The sequence below is a fragment of the Sorex fumeus genome, unplaced genomic scaffold, assembly GCF_029834395.1.
Source record: "Sorex fumeus unplaced genomic scaffold, SorFum_2.1 ptg000063l, whole genome shotgun sequence".
NCBI lineage: Eukaryota > Metazoa > Chordata > Mammalia > Eulipotyphla > Soricidae > Sorex > Sorex fumeus.
In genome coordinates, this window is record NW_026606120.1 from 52382035 (window position 1) to 52402137 (window position 20103).

A 20103-nucleotide genomic window follows, 5' to 3' on the forward strand; every position below is an offset into this window, starting at 1 on the left:
CTAGATCCTGTGAGTTGCCCCTGATGCTTGAAATAGGGTCTTCCCCACTCATCCCCCTCCGGGGATGCTCTCTCTAGCATCTCAGAGAGAACCCTGAGAGAGAGAGAGAGAGAGAGAGAGAGAGAGAGAGAGAGAGAGAGAGAGAGAGAGAGAGAACCCTGGACATCAGGATGACCAGGGGTGAATCCTATTCACGTCTGCACCTGGCCTGGTCTCCGTGCTGCAGCGGAGGTGGAGATCGAGGCAATTATCTAATGTATTAGCAAGCCTGTCCCTGTGGCACTCCTGTGAGCCAAAGTCATAAATACAAAATGGTAATTTCTCTCCGGAAGCCTGGCTCTGGCCTCCCACTCAATTCCCCTCCCACCCTGAAGTCATATACCACTGCCTGGTTGTCCTCTCCTGCATGGGGCGGCAGTAACTCCGAGTTATTTCAATATCTCCGGCTGAGGTTGCTTTTCAAAATCTGAATCATCACCCAATAACCTCAGTTCTCCTCTGCGGTTTGCTTGTCTAGCCAGGGCAGATTCTTCGAGATCGTTAAAAATGCCTCACTGGTATGAACAAATGACTCCCAGTGGTTCTCTGTTTCTGGGCGCATGCCCTGGGCCTGCATCAGCCTAGGGTAATCTAGACTTGCTTGGGCTTTTATTGGCATTGTGATCAGGGCAGATTCCTCTACTTGCCTGGGATTAGCAATTTCTCCACTACCTTCCCTGAAAGTTATGTGAATCCAGATGGAGAACGGATATGAAACTTTGACTCTGGTCAAACCTTCCCAAAGTCATGCAGTCAGCAGAGGGGGATGTCATCATTTGAACCTATAGTCCTAGTTGCCACCACTAGGAGATTGTGTCTCCATGTGTTGGTCATAAAAAAACTTGTGAGGAAGGACCAAACTCTTCCTGCCATAATGGCATGGTAAAGGCAAGAAACTAACATGCCTGCATCTTTTTTTTTAAGCTTTGTGGGTCACACCCAGTGATGCACAGGGGTTACTCCTGGCTCTGCAACTCAGGAATTACTCCTGGCAGTGCTCAAGGGACCGTATGGGATGCTGAGAATCAAACCTGAGTCGGCCATGTACAAGGCAAACGCCCTACCTGCTGTACTATAGCTCCAGCCCCATGTCTGTGTCTTAAGGATAAGGATGAACTCTCAGAAGACAAGGACATTACAGGACATGCAGATCGAGGGCGCAGACTATGCTAAGACACGAGAAAGTGTCGCATGGTGAGGGAACCCCAGTTCCACATGGTGAAAGCATGATGGGGTGGGGGGAGGGCAAGGGTGTGGAGTTTACCTGGATGACTACAAGCCTTACGTCATTGACTACAAGCCTTATCTTGTAGTCAATGAGGACCCAGGTGATAAATTTCGTGGGGGGCAGGTTTCCCAAGCAGAGATCTGGAGGCCAAGGGATCCCTTCCAGCAATTCTCAACTAACTGATTGGGTGGTTCAATGCCAGGGCCCAAGGATGTGGTTCCAAGGATACCCAGGCCACCCCAGTGGTACTCAGGGGCCACCAGCATTGCTTAGGGCCCCCAAGGCAGAATCTGGTGATGCTCAGGGACCACCTGTTGGTGCTGAGGACTGAACCAGGATTGGTTGCACACAAGACATGTGCCCTCACTCCTGTCCTACCTCTCTGCCTGCCCCCATGATAACTTTAATATGGATTCTCATAATAAAGAGATCAAATGGCTGGTCCACTATTTCGGACGAGATGAGGGGTGTGGTCAGCTGACTGAATATAGGATATAGAGGGCAAGGGGATGGGTGACTTACAGTCAGGCCACTTTAAAATGGAGCCCTGGAAGAGTGAGTGGCATAGAGAATACACTCAGTAAAAATAAATGGACCCTGATGCCCAAAAGTAGAGAGAGAGTGTATGGGGGAAACTGTCTGCCACAAAGGTGGGAGGAGGGGTCTGGCGGTGGGAGGAGGGATACTGGGGACATTGGTGGTGGACAATATGCACTGGAGGAGGGATGGATGTTCAATCATTGTATGACTGAAACTCAAACATGAAAGTTTTGCAACTACATCTCATGGCGATTCAATTAAAAAAAAGAAAAAAAAACATAAATGGACCTAAGAATCTGTGAATGAATGAAAGAATGAGAAAGAGAAGGCCTGAGTAGAAATAATAAACACGGGCATGAATGAATGAACTAAGTGAGTGGTTCACAGCTGCTGCAGCAACTTTAACCAAAGGCCTCGGGGTAACAAAAGCATAGGTTTCCAGCCATGGAAACCTGAAACTGGCCTGTGATTGGCAAAGCATTCTGGAATGGAAGGCTTCTCCCCCTTTATGGCAAAACACCACCCAAAGACAAAGACAGATTACTGTGATCAAGCGAAAGGCTGTTCCTCCTGGCCCAAACCTCTCACACATGGCTGGCTGCCAACACCACTCAAGCAGGACAGGGGCAAAAATGTCCCATTTCCTTCAGACTTGCGGGGAAACTCGGTTTTGTAGGAATGTGACTCTGTGGCCATTTCTCCATTTACACAGTCTCTCTGAAGCACTGGGCATTTCAGAATCGGATAAAAACAGAGAAGGAAGTTACCCTTAATAGAGTCTTATTAATGGCCGTGCCATCTGCATTTGTAAGTGGCAGAAGCCTGCATCCCACCTAGAAGCCATAAGCTTTGTCACTCAGGGATGGATCCGGGACCAGGTGCCCTCACCTGGCCCTCTGTGCAACAGGGAAGAGTGTGGTGCTTCTCCCAGCTGCCTCTCCCTCCTGCCCCGGGGATCACTGATGCTTACAATGTGACCGGATACCAGCTGCACCCACAGCATCAACCTTATTCAGGAAGGAGCTTGTCAGAAAGTAAGTGACCGCACCAGAGCGACACTTGCATTTCAGCAACATCCCCAGGTGGCCCTTGCATACCTCAAAACTACTGAAGCTTGAAGCCGAGAGATAGTATAGCAGGTGGGGGTGTTTGCCTTGTAGGCAGCTGACCTGGGTTTGATCCTTGGCACAGCATATAGTTCCCCAAGCACCACCAGAACAGATCCCTGAGCTCAGAGCCAGGAGTAAGCCTTGAGCACCACCAGGTCTGGCCCCAAACCAGACGAAAGACTACTGAAGTTCCAGGAGCTTTGCCTGCCTCCCAGCCAAAGCTCCAACTCCCCAAGCGGGTTACACAAATCTCTCCTCTGGGGTCTCTCTCTCCAATCCAGTGGTGACAGTGACACAGATTTCCATCATGGCACTGATTGAGTCTTACAACAATATTTCACCAGTACGGGTGGGAGAAGACCAGGAGGAGTGTCTAAGCTAGAACGGACCCAGGCTGTGGTGCTAACTGATGACCGACCTTGGAGAAGGTCATTCTCCCTTTTGGGGCTCAGCTGTCCAGCTGTAAAATGGGCACAGTGCTGTTTGCTGTTCTGAAGATGTGTCTCACAAAGATGAACAGAGGTGAGGATCACAAACTCTGCATAGCACGCGGCCAGGAGAAGGGACTGTGCTCAGAATGGGTAGCCAGAGACCCAGCTGAACATTTCAGCAGCTGAATAAGGAAATGTATCAGGATGTCAAAGGTGTAAGACCATGCCCTCCTGAAGATTCATCAGCAGAGGAGTGAAACACTAATGAGCTAGGACCCAGAATACTCCAAGGATAGGGCCTCGAGCCCTGGGCCTCTCCCAGGCACCCTTACACAGGAACCTGCAAATGACTCTGAGGCCTGTGTTTTGGTTGATTTTTAACCCCTGCTAACCTGGAGCTTTTGGGTTTGGTTTAGTTTTCAAGGGGGGTTAAGCCTAGGGATGCAAGGCTACATGACTACATGACTACAAGGCTACATGATGCAAGGCCTTCCAGAGGTCAGTATTTCCAGAACTGCTAGGATCATGTCGTTCTTTCTCATTGTGTGTGTGTGTGGGGGGGGGGGGGTTGGGAGGGGAATGACATTTTGGAAGAAGCCAGATGTAACTCACCGTGTGAAGAGTAGGAGGTGTGAGCCATCGCGGCTGCATTTCCAGCACTGGGAGTCAGGAGGCAGAATCTCCCAGGCTCCAGAGCCCTTATCAGGCTGGTCCCCACGCATAGAAGGCTTTCTACAGCTCTAGATCCTCCCTCTCATCTTCCAGAATTCAGAGTGCATAGCACATCCTTAGAGAACCAATCCTTCCCTCCCCTGGTCTTCAAGCACCCCTTTGCCCCCAACATTCTCCATCACATGTCCTTCAGCTTGGGGTTTTCCTACCTGCTTTTGTGGGGGGTTTTTTTGTGGGTTTTTTTTGTGGCCTGTATGAGTATTAGAAATAGCATTGTTTGTTTATTTGCATTCTATCTGTGTGCCCCTCTCTCCTAATACAGAACGCTTTCCTCAAACCCTCCTTCAATGGGAGCTGCATGTTAAAAACAGATTGCTGGATTTCTCCCGTCTACATTCTAATTCAGTCATTCTGGGTTGGAACAAGGGGTATATAAACAAGTCTGCCCAGGGCTGAGGAGAGGGTGCAGGAGTTAAAGCACTCGCCTTTCCATGTAGCCGACTCCAATTTCAATTCTCAGCATTGCACAGTCCCCTGAGCACTGCTGAGTGCCGGCCGGAAGGCCTCTAGCCCCACCAGGGTGACTCAGGAGATCCTCACACCTGAGCAGCACCACATCTTCAAGGCCCCGAGCCCAACTGGCCAAGAATTGCAGAAGGGGCTCCTGGGAACTCCGCCCACAGCCCCCCATAAAAATAAATAAAACAAATTCAACGACTCTAAGAGAGTCAGAAAGAGCTGGAGGGGGTGGGGCGCAGGACATTGGATCCACTTCCTGCCAGGCTAGATGACACCTCATCCATGTGGCCTCTTTGCCATTCTTCACGCAGATAGATGACTGAACCAGCAAATGAGCCCACATATTTGGGAAGTCCTCCTTCCTTTTTCCTTTTCAGCAATACAGAACTCAGGTGAAGCACTTCCTACCTCTCAGGCATGGGGTTGGGTGCCTGGGCAGCAAGAGGAAGGAGAGGAGCATGGGTCCACCTGAGGAGGGGGGAGGGTCTGGCGAGGGCAGTGGAAGTGTGTGGACAGTGCTGCCATCCAGGAGAGAGGCAGAGGCAAAGTGGACGTAGGGGCTGAAGGGCAGAGCCTTCATCTTCCTGACACTTTCAGTGAAAGAGGGGTTGGAGAGAACCTCAAAAGAGAAGGGATGGCTTTCTCAGACAGTGTTTCACTTCACATGTCTGCTTACTACAAGCTGTACAAGTATCTGGTTTTAGAAAAAAGCAGGGCTAGGGCCACGGATATGGTTGCAATGCCTACCTTCTATCCTTCCTTCCTTCCTTCCTTCCTTCCTTCCTTCCTTCCTTCCTTCCTTCCTCCCTCCCTCCCTTCCTTCCCACTGTTAGATATACAGTTTTGAAGTTGTTTGTGATTGGGTTTCAGTCATACAATGTTCCAACACTGTCCCTTCACCAGTGTACATTTGCCACCACCCATTTCTTCCCATTCCCAATGTTCCCAGTTTCTCTCCAACACCCAGCCCTGCCTCTCTCTATGGAAGAGACTTTTCTTCTCTCTCTCTCTCTCTCTCTCTCTCTCTCTCTCTCTCTCTCCTTTTGGAAACCCTGGTTTTGATCCCAGGAATTGCATGCTCCTCTTGTGACAAATACAAACAAGGTATAGCTCTGCCGGTGCCCACCTACACTGACAGAAGTACCCCCCCCCCCCCATTAAAAGAAGGTGCCTAGCCCTGGCCTCTTCTTGGGGCAGAATATCCTCAGAGGCACTGTCCAGCATGTTCTGTGCATATGGAAGTAACGGCCCTGCAGAAGAGAGAAGGCTTACAAGGCCATCAAGGCAAAGATGTGTAAATTAGAAAATTCCTGGAAAGAAGATAAGCAGCTCCTAAGTGACTTTGCTCTGGGACTCCAGGCTAGGAATGCAGTAGCCCGGAAGATGGGATGGGATTATTTCCCACTGAATCATTGGCTAGTGAGGATTTGTGGGGCATGGATCAGGGGCAGGAGAGGAAGGAATGAAGTTGCTGGAGTACAGGGGGAAGTAGGAAGGGCATATTCCAAAGATTAATTTTATGAATAGGAAAAACAGGTCCTCATCCTGCTTCCCCCATTGACCTGGCCAGCCTTGCTTTCTTTATCTGTGAAATGGGCTTGCACTACTATGTCTGAGAGGACTGTTTGGAGTGTAGAAGAGACCAACAGGAGCTCTCGAGCCCTCATGTCTAGGGTTACAGCATCGGCAGGGCCCCAATCGGGACAGCTGCCATGATCTTCTAGAGCTTGGGCATCCCTCCTGCCCCCAAAACACACATGTACACACACATGTGTGTATGTACACGCATTCACTCATACACACATACATGCACACGCCCACACCCCCCACACCCCTCCATCGTCATTCACCGTCATCATCCCCTGCTCCCCAGCCTGCATTTTCTAAGCGAAACTACTTGGATGTGAAAAATGCAGCCTTGTTTCCCTGGCTGGTTAAAATATTTGATGCTCATCGAATATTCAACAACAAAAAAAAGGCTCTCACTCCATGTACTGTCAAAAATGTAATGTAATTATAGCGATGTTAAATATCCCCAGCTGTTCCGAGATATTTGAATCTTAAATCAAGCTTGCCTGCTCCTACCCCGGGGTTGCAGCTGGAGAGCCACACTGAGCACCATACAAATGCAGAGCTGGGGAAGTTCCGGCGAGAACTTGGAGCACCGTCTTGGCATTCCCCCTCGCCCGGGCATCACCTCCAGGGCCCAGGCAGGGAGGAGGGCCCCTGAGCCCAGCAGCGGGGCAGGTCAGCACCCTGGGAGGGTGGGAGAGAGCCCCGTTCCTCATGAGGCACAGTGGACAGGCATGTCATCAGCACCTGTCCGGAGAGTGCGCTGCCCCCGCGCAGGAGGCATCAAGAGATAGCACAGAATAAACGGCAATAAAGTGAATAAACACGCGTCTCACTCCAGAGGCTTTGAGGGGCTCCTATAAATCAAATCCCTGCCATAATTTGCTCTGTGAGACCGTGCTGAGAAGCAGACTCAAACCTCATCTGCTTTCCTGAGCAGCGGGCTGAGATTTATGGATGTGAGTGCACGGTGGATGCCCGCGCCGTTTCAAAGTGGGAAAATAATTTTCATTGGGAGGGGTTCCAAGAGAAGATTAAACCCTTCACTTTCAGAGATCGGAGCATCAACAACTTTCAGATCAGATATGCCATCGCAATCAGAAGGGGACGGCCGGCATACATATTTGGGGAGGAGAGGAAGAATCAGACATTGCTAGGAGGGAACCAGAAACCTCTAGTATCCTGCGTCAATTTCGAGCTTCCTCCAGACTTTTCACATTTTCAGTGACCTCGAGCAATTCAATCTCCCTCTCAGATGTTGAGGAGGGTCAAGAAAAGGATCTGCCATCCCCGTAAAGCTGTGACAGGAAACTACCTGGGGCTTCCTGGAAAGAATTGTGGTGATATATACAAGGACATCATTGACTCACTATTCTTCCTGGGCTCAGAAGTGGTTTTTGAAAGAAGAGTTGCCTGTTAATCATGAACCTGAGAGCATGCATCTAGCACCACCTCTACCTCAGTGCATTCACAATGCAGGGGGTAGAATCATTTTCTATATTTATACTAAACTTTTATCCGTCAGGATGGCCATACCATCACTGACTCAAAAAAATTTTTCATTTGGTGAGTCTGAGTGATAGTATAGTGGGTGGGCACTGGCCTTGCATGTGGCCACCCTGGATTTGATCCCCGGCATCCCACATGGTCCCCCAAGCACAACCAGAAGAGATTCCTCAGTGCAGAGCCAGAAGTAAGAGCTGAGGAGTACTGGGTGTGGCCCCAAACCAAAACCTAAATTAATTGATTAAATTAAACAATTCAGATGCTTTTATTACCGTATCCTCCTTAAGTCTCCGGACAGCCATCTGGAAAAAATGTTCGCGATCTACAGATAGGAAACTGAGTCTCCATGAAGCTGAGCAGATCTTTAGCTGCCACTGGATCATCCCTGGAAGAGCTTAGATTTGACCTTGCGTCTATATGATTTCTAAAGAAACTGTATTCTCCTGCTACCAACCCCCGCCCATGCCCCACAACAATCTTGGGGTGCAAATTCCCAATCATGCATGAATATAAATGTGGATTAAATACTCCCTCCTGGACTATGTCTTATATCTAGCGGCCATGCTTTTATTTTGGGTTTGTTGATTTTCTTGGGTACAGACCCTGAGGCAGACTCCCCAGTGTCATGGATTGGTGTGTGTGGTAGAAAATGTTCTGTGCCACCAGCAAAGCTCGTATCCATTTTCTGTTGCTGCTGCTGGGGTCATGAACAGATAGTCTTGGGGGACAGGAAGCTAAAAACAAGGTGTCAGCCAGGTTGCACTCCTCTGAGCTCCAGGGGAGAATGTGTTTCTTTGGTCTCTCCAGCTTTTGGAGGCTGCTTCACACACACACACACACACACACACACACACACACACACACACATCTGCCTTCTTCAAAGTAGCACCTCTAACCTCTACTCTGGGTTACATATTCTCTGGTTACATCTTTCTTTTCCAAGACCCTGTCATGACACTGGACCTGCTAGATCACCCAGGAAAATCTCTCCAATCTCTCCATCTCAAGACCCTCAACCACATCTCCAAAGTTCCCACTGCTGCAAGACCCTGGACTCACAGGTTCCAAGGATAAGAACATGGACCTCGTTGGGGAGCCATTATTTAGCCTACTACATGGCCCTTAGCTTTGGCTTGACTGGTATATTCAGATTGTGGTCACAGATCCTTTGGGGACCCTACTCTGGTGTGATAAGAAAAACTCTCCCCATCCTCCCTGGGAACAATGCTGCCTCTGCAATGCACACAGCTGGGGTTCAAGAGGAGCCCAGCTCACTTCACACAGGCCACCATTCATTTGCCATCCCAAATGCCCAACCCACAAGCATGTGTGCAGACCCAGCATGTGGAGCATGGCTGATAGAATTCTCTTTTGACTCGAAACCTCAAGTTGCCCACAGCCTGGCCTCTCCAAGAGTGGGTCAGGGACCGGCATTGTCTGCATCCCTTGGAAGCTTGTTAAAAAGACAGATCTTAGACTGGAGCAACAGTACAGCCAGTAAAGGCACTTGCTAAGCATGCAGCCAACTGGGTTCAATCTCCAGCACCACATATGGTCCCCTAAGCTCCGCCAGGAGTGATCCCTGAGCAAAAAACTAGGAGTCAGCCCTAAGCACAGCTGGGCATAGCCAAAAATCAAAAAAAAAGAGAAGCAAAGAGAAAGGAAGGGAGGGAGGGAGGGAGGGAGGGAGGGAGGGAGGGAAGGAGGGAGGGAGGAAGGAAGGAAGGAAGGAAGGAAGGAAGGAAGGAAGGAAGAAAAAGAGAGACAGAAGGGAGAGATGGAGGAAAGAAGGGAGGGAGGGAGGGAGCAAGGGAGGAAGGGGGAGGGAGGGAGGGAGGGAAGGAGAGAGGGAGGGAGGGAGGAAGGGAGGGAGTGAGGGAGCAAGGGAGGAAGGGAGGGAGGGAGGGAGGGAGGAGAATGCAATGCAAACCTCTGACCTGTTCTAGACCCCCAATCAGCATTTGTGCTGTGGGCCCAGGAATGAGACCTCGTGAGACTGGGGGAAGCGAGGCCCTAAGGCCTTTTCATGCATCCACCTATAGCTTGTTAGAGGGCATTGAAGCCTGGGAAGGAGGGCCAGTCTGCAGGAAGTCAGAGCAAGAACTGAAACACCTCTTCTTAGCAGCCAGTTCAGCACACACTCTTTTCTGCACGCACTCGCACGCCTGCTTCTCTTTCCCAAGGAAAATCTTCTGGGACAGGTGAAGTCCCCATAAGACCAACCCTGACCAGGAACAGAGAAGCCTTAACTTCTGGCTATTTTCTGCTCCCTTGATGGTGACCCTCGGCACATCACTCCCAGCTAACTATCTGTAGTTAGTTGGTACCAGAGGATATATGACCATCACCCTCCATTGCCATCAGGATAAAATGAGATGCGGCTGCCCTGTTGAGGGATATTGTGAAGGCTTCATCCAAAAGGAATTGGTTTAGTTTTTAATCTAACCAAAGACAGGCTCTGATCGCTTTGGGAAGGAGAACTATGATTTAATAGAGCAAAGGACAGTGATGCTGGAACCAAAATACCTGGTATCCTGCTACCAACCATGGGTAATTGCTAAACCCCTTGGCCCCTCATTCCTTCTCAGAACTGGAGAACCAAAACCTACTTTCCTCTCTGCGCATTGTCGGGATGGAATGAAAGCAGGAAGGTAAAGGTGCCAGCAGAGGAGGAGCTCAATAAAAGGGTGTAGAATGAGAGGAAACAATTTACTGAGCAAATTAATAGTATAAACAACAGTGTCAGGGGAAATATTTGACATGCTCAGGAGAGCAAACTTCCCCGGGGCCTGCGGGGCCTCTATTTGTTTTACCAACAATTCATGTTCCAATTACGCATGAGTCATCTTTTTGTTAGCACTGGCCCTGCTGGAGCTCAATTTGGCAACATCTCCTTAGCCAGGACCTCAAGTCACCAATGTCCTTGAAAGTGGAAATGGTCGTTGAGTTCAGATTCCAGCTGAATTAAAGCTTTGCCAGGACTGCTGCAGACGTTCCCCTTCAGAGACCTACTTCCGGCCAGCCGCCAAGGAGTTAGCATGGGCAAGTCATCGATCACATATGCGCTTAGGAAAAGGACTTCCCTTCTCAGGATTGCAGGTCTGGGAACCCGAGATGACTTCCCTGGGGTGTGCAGGCCTCTGCATTGAAAGAAACTTGTCATTGAAGCTTGAATGATTGCAAGGGAGAGACAGTTCGGGTCTTATCTGCATCTCCAAGCACTGGCAGATGCCAAATCAAGAAAGGGAATGGGCTTTGCAACCAGACCCACCTTGGTTTGCGTCCTGACTCCCTGACTGAGAGTGAGCAGCTCCCTGAGCCTAGTTTCCCCATCTGTAAAATGGGTTCCACAATATCAATTGGATTCTGGTAAAATGGATGTAACTGATCACATAATGCGTACCTCCCAGAAATCCTGGCCATGGTGGGCCAGGCCCCACATTCTCTGTCTAAGGAGTGGCTCCTTTTATAACACAACCCTTTGAGAAGGCACACTGACCACAGACTGTCTATTAGGCATCACAGAGTGTATTTCAGTCAAATCTGTGGACTGGAGGTTGGCACACAGTAAGTAGTTGGTGTGCACTGGCGAACTGAAACTCTGACTTGCTGGTCCAAGGAGATGAGTTCAGACAATCAAGCCTGCTTATGCATAATCCAAACGGCCTGGTTATTTCTCCGGCCTTTCTCAACTGAGCAGACATAGAGTGATGTTGTCATGATGGGTCAGCTCGGTCCCCACACAGCCACTGTCACCATCAGCCCGACATGGGTCAATTTGGAGATCTGCAGACCTGAGCAAAGTTTACATTTGATTCCCTAAACTAATTTCCCTGAAGTCAAATAACAGGTGGAGGTCTTTTCATGTGCCTTGTACAAATGTCTATTTAATCACCGTCCTGTCACTAATACTTCAATAACTTGTACGTTTCCCTCCGTAATCACTGCTTCAGCTCTGCGAAGAAAAGAAATGGTTCGCCAAAAAGCTCAGGCCATCTGCGATAGTTAAGCCCAATTTTCTCTGACTGCTGCCTTGGATGGAGGATTGTGCAGCCAAGTCCCATTGGTCATTTGGCTCACACCCTCATTTCATTGAGGAGGACCCAGAGACCACTTAGAACCACACCGGGCAGAATCAAGACTGGAGTGGTCTTCCAGCCCCTGCCACCTACCAGCCCTCCTCCTGTCTCACCCAGCTGTGGACGCAGCTGCATGAACCTATGTGGTCACGGGGAACTGAGTTCCAATCCTAGTTTTGTTACCTGCTCATCCGTGACTCAACATGTTGAGACCAGTGTATCCCCCTGGTACTCAAAATTAAATGTGGCTTGATTAGCGCAAATTGTAGTGCCAATGCCAATGTGTTAAAGGAGATGACAGACTCTCCCCAAGTTTCAGTTCACCATCTGTAACATGTGCATGATGGCCTCATCTTAGAGCTATTCCAAGGGAAAGGACCTGAGATATGCCCAGTCCTGGTCTGGTACATCACAGCTGCCTGTTGTTGGGTGCCACCATCCTTTGCTCAAAATGTTCCTTGCAAGTAATAATAATGGAAATGGCTCATATTTACGGAGTCCTTCCTTGGTGCCAGAAACTGTTCTAAGCACTTTACGTGGATTAGCTCATCTATTTCTCTTTTTCTAAAGGCAAAAAATATCTTTCTTGCCTCCCTCAAGTCATCCATCCTACCACTGCTGGACTGCCTGGCCTAACTCCATTTCAGCAGAATTTGCTGATTTTAAACAATAAGTTCCTGAAATGATTTCTTGTTTTCTGTTGCTGGCTCAGTTGCAAACTGCGATGAAACCAATTGCCACTTCCTTGGCTTTTAGTCCGAATGACAAGCACCAGCTCTGGATTCGGACAGAGTCCTCACATGGGGGTAGGAGATGGAGGAGAACAGAGGAAAGAAAGATCCCTGGTGGGGTAGGAATGTGAGGACAGTTTGGAGTATGAAACAAAGATGAGCTGCTCCCCACCCCCTACATCTCCCCACAGCCTAACAACCAGAATGAAAGAAGTCTGGGTATTTTTCACAGCATTTAAAAACTCAGTCTGGAGATTTCGTACATAGCTGGGGGGGGGGGGGGGGGAGGGGCAGGGTGTGTGGCTTGTATGCTCAGGGACCTAAATTCGAATCCAGCACAACTGAACTCTCTGAGTAATGACCCTGGTGACCCCCAGCCCTGCCAGACCCAAGCAAAACGGCAACACTGGACCCTACCTTGGATTACCAAGGCCAGAGTACTGCTAGGAATAAACCCTGAACCCCTTCCATATGGTTTGGGAGGATCCCCACATACATACCCACAGAATAAAACCTGGGTTTGGCCTCGAGATGTCCATCACACCATTGCAACATCATCCCTCAGTGCCTCCCATCTGCCTCCAGCAGACCTGGGCGACTCTTAGGGCTCTGAAGCATGTGTTGGGTCTCCTGGGTTCATGCTTTGCTCCAATCATTGGCGCCTGATGTTTCTCTCCTCCCACCCCCTCCTTGGAGCTCCTCCTTATCCTTCAAGATTCCACTCAGCGGACACCTCCTCCAGGAAGCCATTAGTAGACCCCAATCAGACTAGACACTCCTGAAAGCCCACATGGCATACCCTCACACCCCTGGCATCCTTCACACCTGTCTTTCTTCAACAACACGGCAAGCTCATGGAAGGCACACTGCAGGCCTTAATTAGCTGTATCTCCTGGAGCCTAGAAGAGAGCCTGACCTACAGCTGGTATTATTGCACAGGCATGCTCTGATTGAATGGTGACCAGGAACAGAACACATCCCCACCCAAATGAGAGGTCATGAGCAAGAATGATGAGTCCAGGGATAGTAGTGAATGATGGCAAGCACCAAATAACAAGACAGAGGCTCTGCTTTTATCCAGAAGATAACAACAGCTCCTGAATACCAAGCACCAACTGCAACCAGAACTGTGTCAGTTACTGCACACATGGTAACTTAACCTCGTGCTGGAGGCTCAGAGAGAGAACGGCCACCCAAGGCTCATAGATCTGTCGGCCTGATGCCAGCCCTGAACTATGCCCCTCCCTGAGGGGCCCTGCTCTTTGTTCTTGCTAAGAAGCCTGACTGGCCTCTGTTGGCTCAGACCCCAGTCCCTTATCACCTCTTCTGAGACTCCAGTATCCAGAGACCCTGGCCTCACAGCTTAGCTGTCATCTACCCTCTAGCTGGGAAGATTGCTTTCCTCCACCCTCCAGACACCGGGAGGGACCGAAGTGTGTGGAGCTGCAGGTGCCCACTGATGCCAGGACCATCACACGGGTGTTCAGAGGCAGGACCTGCTGGGTTTGGTGGCTGAGAGATCAACCAAGGCACTGCTGCACCCTGAATGGGTCTGGCATATCCAACCTGACAGATGTCCCTCAACAATAATTTTCTCTCCCCACCGAGTTTATTTCCAGACCCTCACGAAATGGGAGGAGAAGTTGGGGGCAGCAGCACATCTTTCACAATCTTTCCTGAACCCCAGACCTCACCCATTGCATTAGGAAGTTGAGAAGCAGAGGAATCAGGGGGATCCTTAGGCATCTGCTATCCATTCTTCCCTGCCTGTCCCCCAAAGGAATGAATGACCAGAACATTTCAGGACATTTCTCACTAGAAATGCATTCCACTGGGATCCTTAGAGAGATTCAGCCAAGAATCTTAAAGTGGTTGACCCCGGATAAACCTGACAAAGGAGTTCATCCCCCAGACCTTTGTCCACACCGACTGCATGATGAGTGCTGGGCTCTGGACTGGGTGCTGGGGAGAGCAAAGAGAGCAGAGATGCTCCTTCCTGGATCTGCAGGGAGGGACACAGATCGGGGGCGGGGGCAGTTATCTGTGAGCCCAAGCCCTGATTGGGGTGGTAGAGGGTCAGGCAGGAGTGGTGGAAGGGTGGAAGAAGAGTGGCCGGGGAAGAGCCTAGAGAAGCACTTCTGGGGCCGGAGCAATAGTACAGCGGGGAGGGCGCTTGCCTTGCATGTGGCTGACCTGGGTTCGATCCCAGGCATCCCATATGGTTCCCAGAGCAATGCCAGGAGTGATTCCTGAGTGCAGAGCCAGACATAACCCTTGAGGATCACCAGGTATGTCCCCAAAACAAAAACATAAACAGAGAGGGAGAAGCACCCTTGGCTAGATGTGAACAGGGAGCGGGGATCAGGCACCCCAGCAGCCACAGGTCACTGAGATTTGGGGCAGTGGACAGAGCTGCCTAAGGAGCAGGCACAGCACAGACAGCTCACCTGGAGGGTTTAATTTATGGCCCAAGAGTGGGGGAGGTGAGAGTCAGGGATTCAGGAACTTCACCCTAAGGCCCAGGGAAGGGTTTTAAGAAGTAACTTGATAGGCTCTGAGAGGATAAAAGGCCACTCTGGCTAGATTCAGAAGACAGGTGCAGAGGGCAGGGACCCATCCCCAACCCTCCCAAGCTGGGGGCCCAAAGCCATTGAGGTTATTTAGTTTCTAATGAGGGCTCACATCCAGCAGTGTGTGTGTGTGTGGGGGTGGGGGGAGGTAGGGTTGACTACTCGAGTTAGCTCTCCAGCCCCAGATGATGCCATTTAACAGCAACACTTTCATGGGAACTGAGCATAGCTCTGAGGGCTTTGTATAAATACACACGTACACACTTATGTATGCAGGTACACACAGATACATCTGAATACAAATACACACATGGCAAACTTGGCATACAAATATATATACACACACATACACACAAGCTTGATATACACACACATATGTATATATAGTATATGTGTATATATACATATATACACAGACACTATTATTTTCTCCACTAGATGGAGTAGGAAACTAAAGAACAGAGAGAGCGAGGCACTTGTCCAAGGGCACACAGTAAATGATTGTTGATTCCAGATGTGAACTGATGCACAGCTGGAGCTCTCAGGCTGCTGAGCACCCGAGCACCCCCACTGAAGATGATGAGGCTGGTGATAGAGTCGCAAGGTCAGGGGAAAGTGTTTCTCGGGGGAATGCTCTGTCTGTCTGTGAGGTTCCAGTTTACACACACACACACACACACACACACACACACACACACACGGTGGGACAGGGGGGTGGGGGGCATATAGCCTTCAATTCTGAGTTCCTGGGGTTGGAAGCCCCAAGAACAATCATCACAGGATGCAACGGGGGAACCCCAGTCCCCAGCAGCACTCCCATGTGGAGATGCAGAGCCTTTGTCTGGGGCACCTGGGAGCAGGGAGACAGGATTTGAGGGTTCAGGGGAGGATGTGTCCCATGAGAAGCACCCTCCTTTCCTCAGTCCCTTAAGCCCTGACACACAGCTCAGCAATCTCTGTGGGGCAGTGGAGCCAGAAGGGTCCTAAAGGGGGCCTGTGCTTGTGGCAGACTTGGTTCGGGCCCCAAATACTCTGCCAGAGTCAAGCCACCAGGACGCTCAGTGGCTCCACATTCCCTGTTGTCAGCCAGGTTCTTAGGAGGAAAAGGCTCAGGAGGGGTAAGGGCAGGGGTCCCCAGAGAGAATAGAGGCCCAGGGTCAGAGAGAAAGGCTACATCTGCTTTCTGAAAATTGCATCTGATGGGCTGCAAAGTTGGACTTTGAACCTGCTACCTCTGGCCTTTGCACAGAGAGCATTTCACGGTCCCCTTTCCCCATTTTCTCCACTTTAAAGCAAGAATAAAACTCATCACTAGCGCAGGGCTGTGCGAAATGTCAAAATTGATAATTGGTTGTTAAAATGCAATTTACACACTTTGTAAACTCACTGTCAGCTGTGTGGAATTGTGTTTGAGAGGGTTGGGTGGGATGGTTCAGAACCAGGAGGCAGTTGGAGTTGGAGGCTGCTGAAATCTGCCTGGGATGATGAATTTCAATCTAACACCAGGAGCTGGTACAGAGCAGACAGCTGAGGAAGGACACACAATAAGGGGTCATGAGCCTCAGGTCTTCATCTGTATGGAACTGAGAGTTGTCTTGAAGTCCCTGAGGACTGTTAATGGCACCTGCTGCTTGGGATGGAATGGGGACCATACTCAGGGATCCTGCAAAGGCAAGGCTGAAAGGTCCAGAAATCAGGGTATTCAGGCTTACAGCAGAGCAAGGAGCACAAGACTGAGGCCAGGGTCACCATCCTAGACAAGAGCTGGTCCACGGAACCAATCAGAGGCCGGTTTGGTGGGCCTCAGTGCCAACACCTGTTGGCACCCTGCAGCTCTTCACCTGCATCCCAGGAAAAACTTCATAAGAGATGAGACTGTTAGGACTGGGGTGATGACAGAGCCTTATAAATGCACACACACACACACACACACACACACACACACACACACACACACACACTGTCCCCCTGCACTGGCAGAAAAGCACTAAACCACCTAAGAGGCATTTCCACACCAACGGTTGGCCAGGTTCGTGCCATGCTGGGGACTGGCAGAGGAACTCCTCCTAGGCAGACCACAGAAGGCAGATACCTTCTGTCGGACAGCTGCGTTATCCAGACCCACAGCGTGGGGCAACCAGCACAACAAATGGTTTACAAACAGAGCAATGCTCCCGGTGCCCCCATGCTGTGCACATCCTTCTCTGCCCCACTGCTTTAACCTTAACCCTTGCAGCACGCTGCTTCCTCTGGACCAAAAGACCCCACAGCATCCCTGGTGGGGTCCAGGGCCTCACGAGCACCCAACACAGCTCAGATTCCCCCTGCTGCCCATACAGAGCACTCTTTAAAAAGTTAACAGAGAAGACAGCCAGACTGTCCTATCAGCAGCAGCTTTGGTATCCGTTAATATTCTGGGAGTTTCCTCCACATCCCAGAGGTGATAAGTGTTTGGAAACTCCAACGGCTGCTAAGAGCCTCCGTATAATCCACCTGATGGCACAATATTCCTATTGGTGTTCCCAACGACAACAAGCCCACGCTTGCGACGCATCTCTCTTCCCTGCCCTCCCTTGCAGGTACAAGATTGTTACCAGGAATCCCAGAGCAGGGAATTGAAGGCCCGTATTTACAGCAGGGACCATACCGGGCACAGTTGGGGGACTAGACACTAGGAGAGGCCAGGGCAGAGGAGCAAGAGAACCCCTCCGACACAGTCTTCACAACCACCTCCAACTTCGCACAACCTGGCGGGAAAGAGGCTCCGGGCATCCAAAAGCCAAAAGGGGGTGGCCAGAGCTTGGGGGGGGGCTCAATATCTGGGCGTGAAGTCGCCGCCAGGGGGGTGGGGTCCCGCCCCAGGGGAGCTGGGAAGGGCGTCGCGCGGAGGCGGCCCCTAACTCTGGCGGGGAGAGCGTGGGGGGGAAGCGGCGGGAAAGGGTTCGCGCCCGGGCAACTCACAGAAGAGAAGTTGTGCGGGCCGCAGAGCTCGCCGCGGTACTTGCAGGAGAGCAGCATGTCCTCCAGCTGGTGGCCCAGGCGGTCCATGAAGGCGGCGCTGATGCCCTCGAAGTGGCGCGGCGGCAGGAAGAGGCGGAAGTCGGCCAGCTTGCGAAACCACTGGCGGCGCGGCTCGTCGCCCCGCAGCAGCTCGCTGACCAGCGGGCGCGCCGTGCGGTTGGGCAGCAGCAGCCCGAGCCAGTGGCCGGCGTAGTAGAGGTCCCCCTTGGACAGGCGCGGGAAGCGCAGCGGGTTGTTGTTGCACACGGTGACGGCGGGGAAGGGCAGCTGGCGGCTCCACTCGCGGTGCACCCGCGTGTGCGACGGGAAACTCAACCAGTAGAGCAGGCGGTTCGAGGACCAGGACAGCAGCAAGCCGAGGGACGTGCAGAAGGCCAGCACCCACAGCGCCCGCCGCTGGAAGGAGCCCCCCGGCGCCGCGCGCCCGGCGCACATGTGCCGCAGCCCGTGCAGTTTAGCGCGGCTCAGCGACGGCCGCCCCCTGCGGGCGCCCCCCGGGCCCTGCAGCGCCCGCTCGCGCTCGCCGCCCCGGCCGCCTCCGGGCTGCCCGGCCGCCGCCACCGCCGCGGGCGCCGGCTCCTCGCGGGCCATGCGGAAGCGTCCCGGGCCGGTGAGCGCGGCCGCGGGCAGCCGGGCTCCGCCGCTCCGGCTCATTCATTCAGTCCGCGGCTGGCGGCAGCGGCGACGGCCCCGGCCGGGCGGAGCCGCCATGGGAGTCGGCAGCAGCGGTGGAAGCAGCAGCGGCGGCCGCCGCGCGCAGCCCGCGCCAGGGAAGCGTGCGCCCGAAAGCAGCTCCGGCGGCGCGGCATGCCCGGCCCGCCCGGGCCTTCCGCGAGCGCCTCCCGCGCTCCCCGGGACCCTCGAGTCTTCCTGGGCCACGCCCGGGCTCCGGCCGCTCCCCCGCCGGAGGGGCCCCCGCGGGGCGCCGCCTCTCCGGTCCCCGGGCGCTGCTGCGCCCGCCTCCCCTCGTCCTGGACCTCGGCGGGGGGGACCCGGCGCTGAGTTCCCCCGCACCCCCCGCCCCGGCTGCGCCCTAACCCCAGCTTTTGCGCTGGTCCCGGGAGAGGAACCACTTGGCCAGCATGCCCGCTCCGGACATCCCGGAGGACCCCAGCGGCCCGGCTGGGAGCCCAGCGGTGCTGGGACACGGGAGAGACGGCGCCGGGGAACGAGCGCCCCCAGAGGCGCACCGGGGCTCCCGGCGGGGAGGGCGGGGTGGGTGTGTACTGGGGTGAGTGGTCGCCCGGCTGGCCGCCGACCACCGGCCGTCCCTTCTCTCCAGGACCCTTCTCACTGTTTCCCGGGCTGTGCTCGGCCGAGATCTGCTAGGGCTCCCCACCCCGCGCCGCGATGTGCCCGCTCTCGCCAGGCTCCGGGGGCACTCGGGGCGTCCTGCCGCAGGCTGCTCGTCGCTGGGGCCCCTTCGAGGCTGCCGGCCGGAGGAAGTGCGAGGCTCTCCGGAGTGCCTGCCCCCGCGTGTCCAGGAAAGCCCGGCCTGGCCGTGCCCTGCCTCCTCTCCGCCCTCGGGAGCTGGGGACTGCGGAGCCCCGGCTACACCTCCAGGACTCCCGGCTCCGCGCGCCCTTCTCGGCTCCCAGCTCCGAGCCCGCGGTGGCGGCGGCGCGGGCGGAGCTTCTCTCCCGGCTTCATGGCCCTCGGCGAGCCCGGGGCGAACTTGGGCAGCGGCCGCGCTGGGCTCCGAGCACCTGCTCCTCGGCTCGCGGGCCCCGCGGCTCGGCGAAGGCGGGGCGGCGGCGGCGAGCGCTGTGCGCTCCTGGAGACGCGGTGCTGACGCGCCCGGCTCCTCCTCGCTGCATTTTAATTCCTGGCCACGGTGGCCGCTGCACACCGAGCGGGAAGCCTGTCGCTGGAGTCCGCGGGGCGGGAGGCACAGATGTGCCCGGCTCTGCGCGCCCGCGGACGTGGGGCGGAGGAGTAGAAGCCGAGGGTTCCCCGGGGGCGCCACGAGTGTCGCTAAGTGTGCCAGCACTGGCTGAGGGGCTGCGACGGGCTGTCAAAGACAGAGGCTGTGCCGCGGGGCCTGTGGACGCGAGTGTATGGGGTCCTGGATTGTGGGTGCGTGGAC

General features: G+C 53.1%; 1 protein-coding gene across 1 annotated transcript in view; it reads right to left on the reverse strand.

The window, feature by feature from the left end:
• ASIC2 (acid sensing ion channel subunit 2) overlaps positions 1-18805 on the reverse strand; it is a 262031-nt gene extending 243226 nt beyond the window's left edge. The window contains exon 1 of the mRNA XM_056127053.1: positions 17958-18805. Coding sequence (XP_055983028.1) covers positions 17958-18671 — 714 coding nt within the window. The 5' untranslated portion in view covers positions 18672-18805. The remainder of the gene's footprint in view (positions 1-17957) is intronic.
• Positions 18806-20103: the final 1298 nt, after the last annotated feature.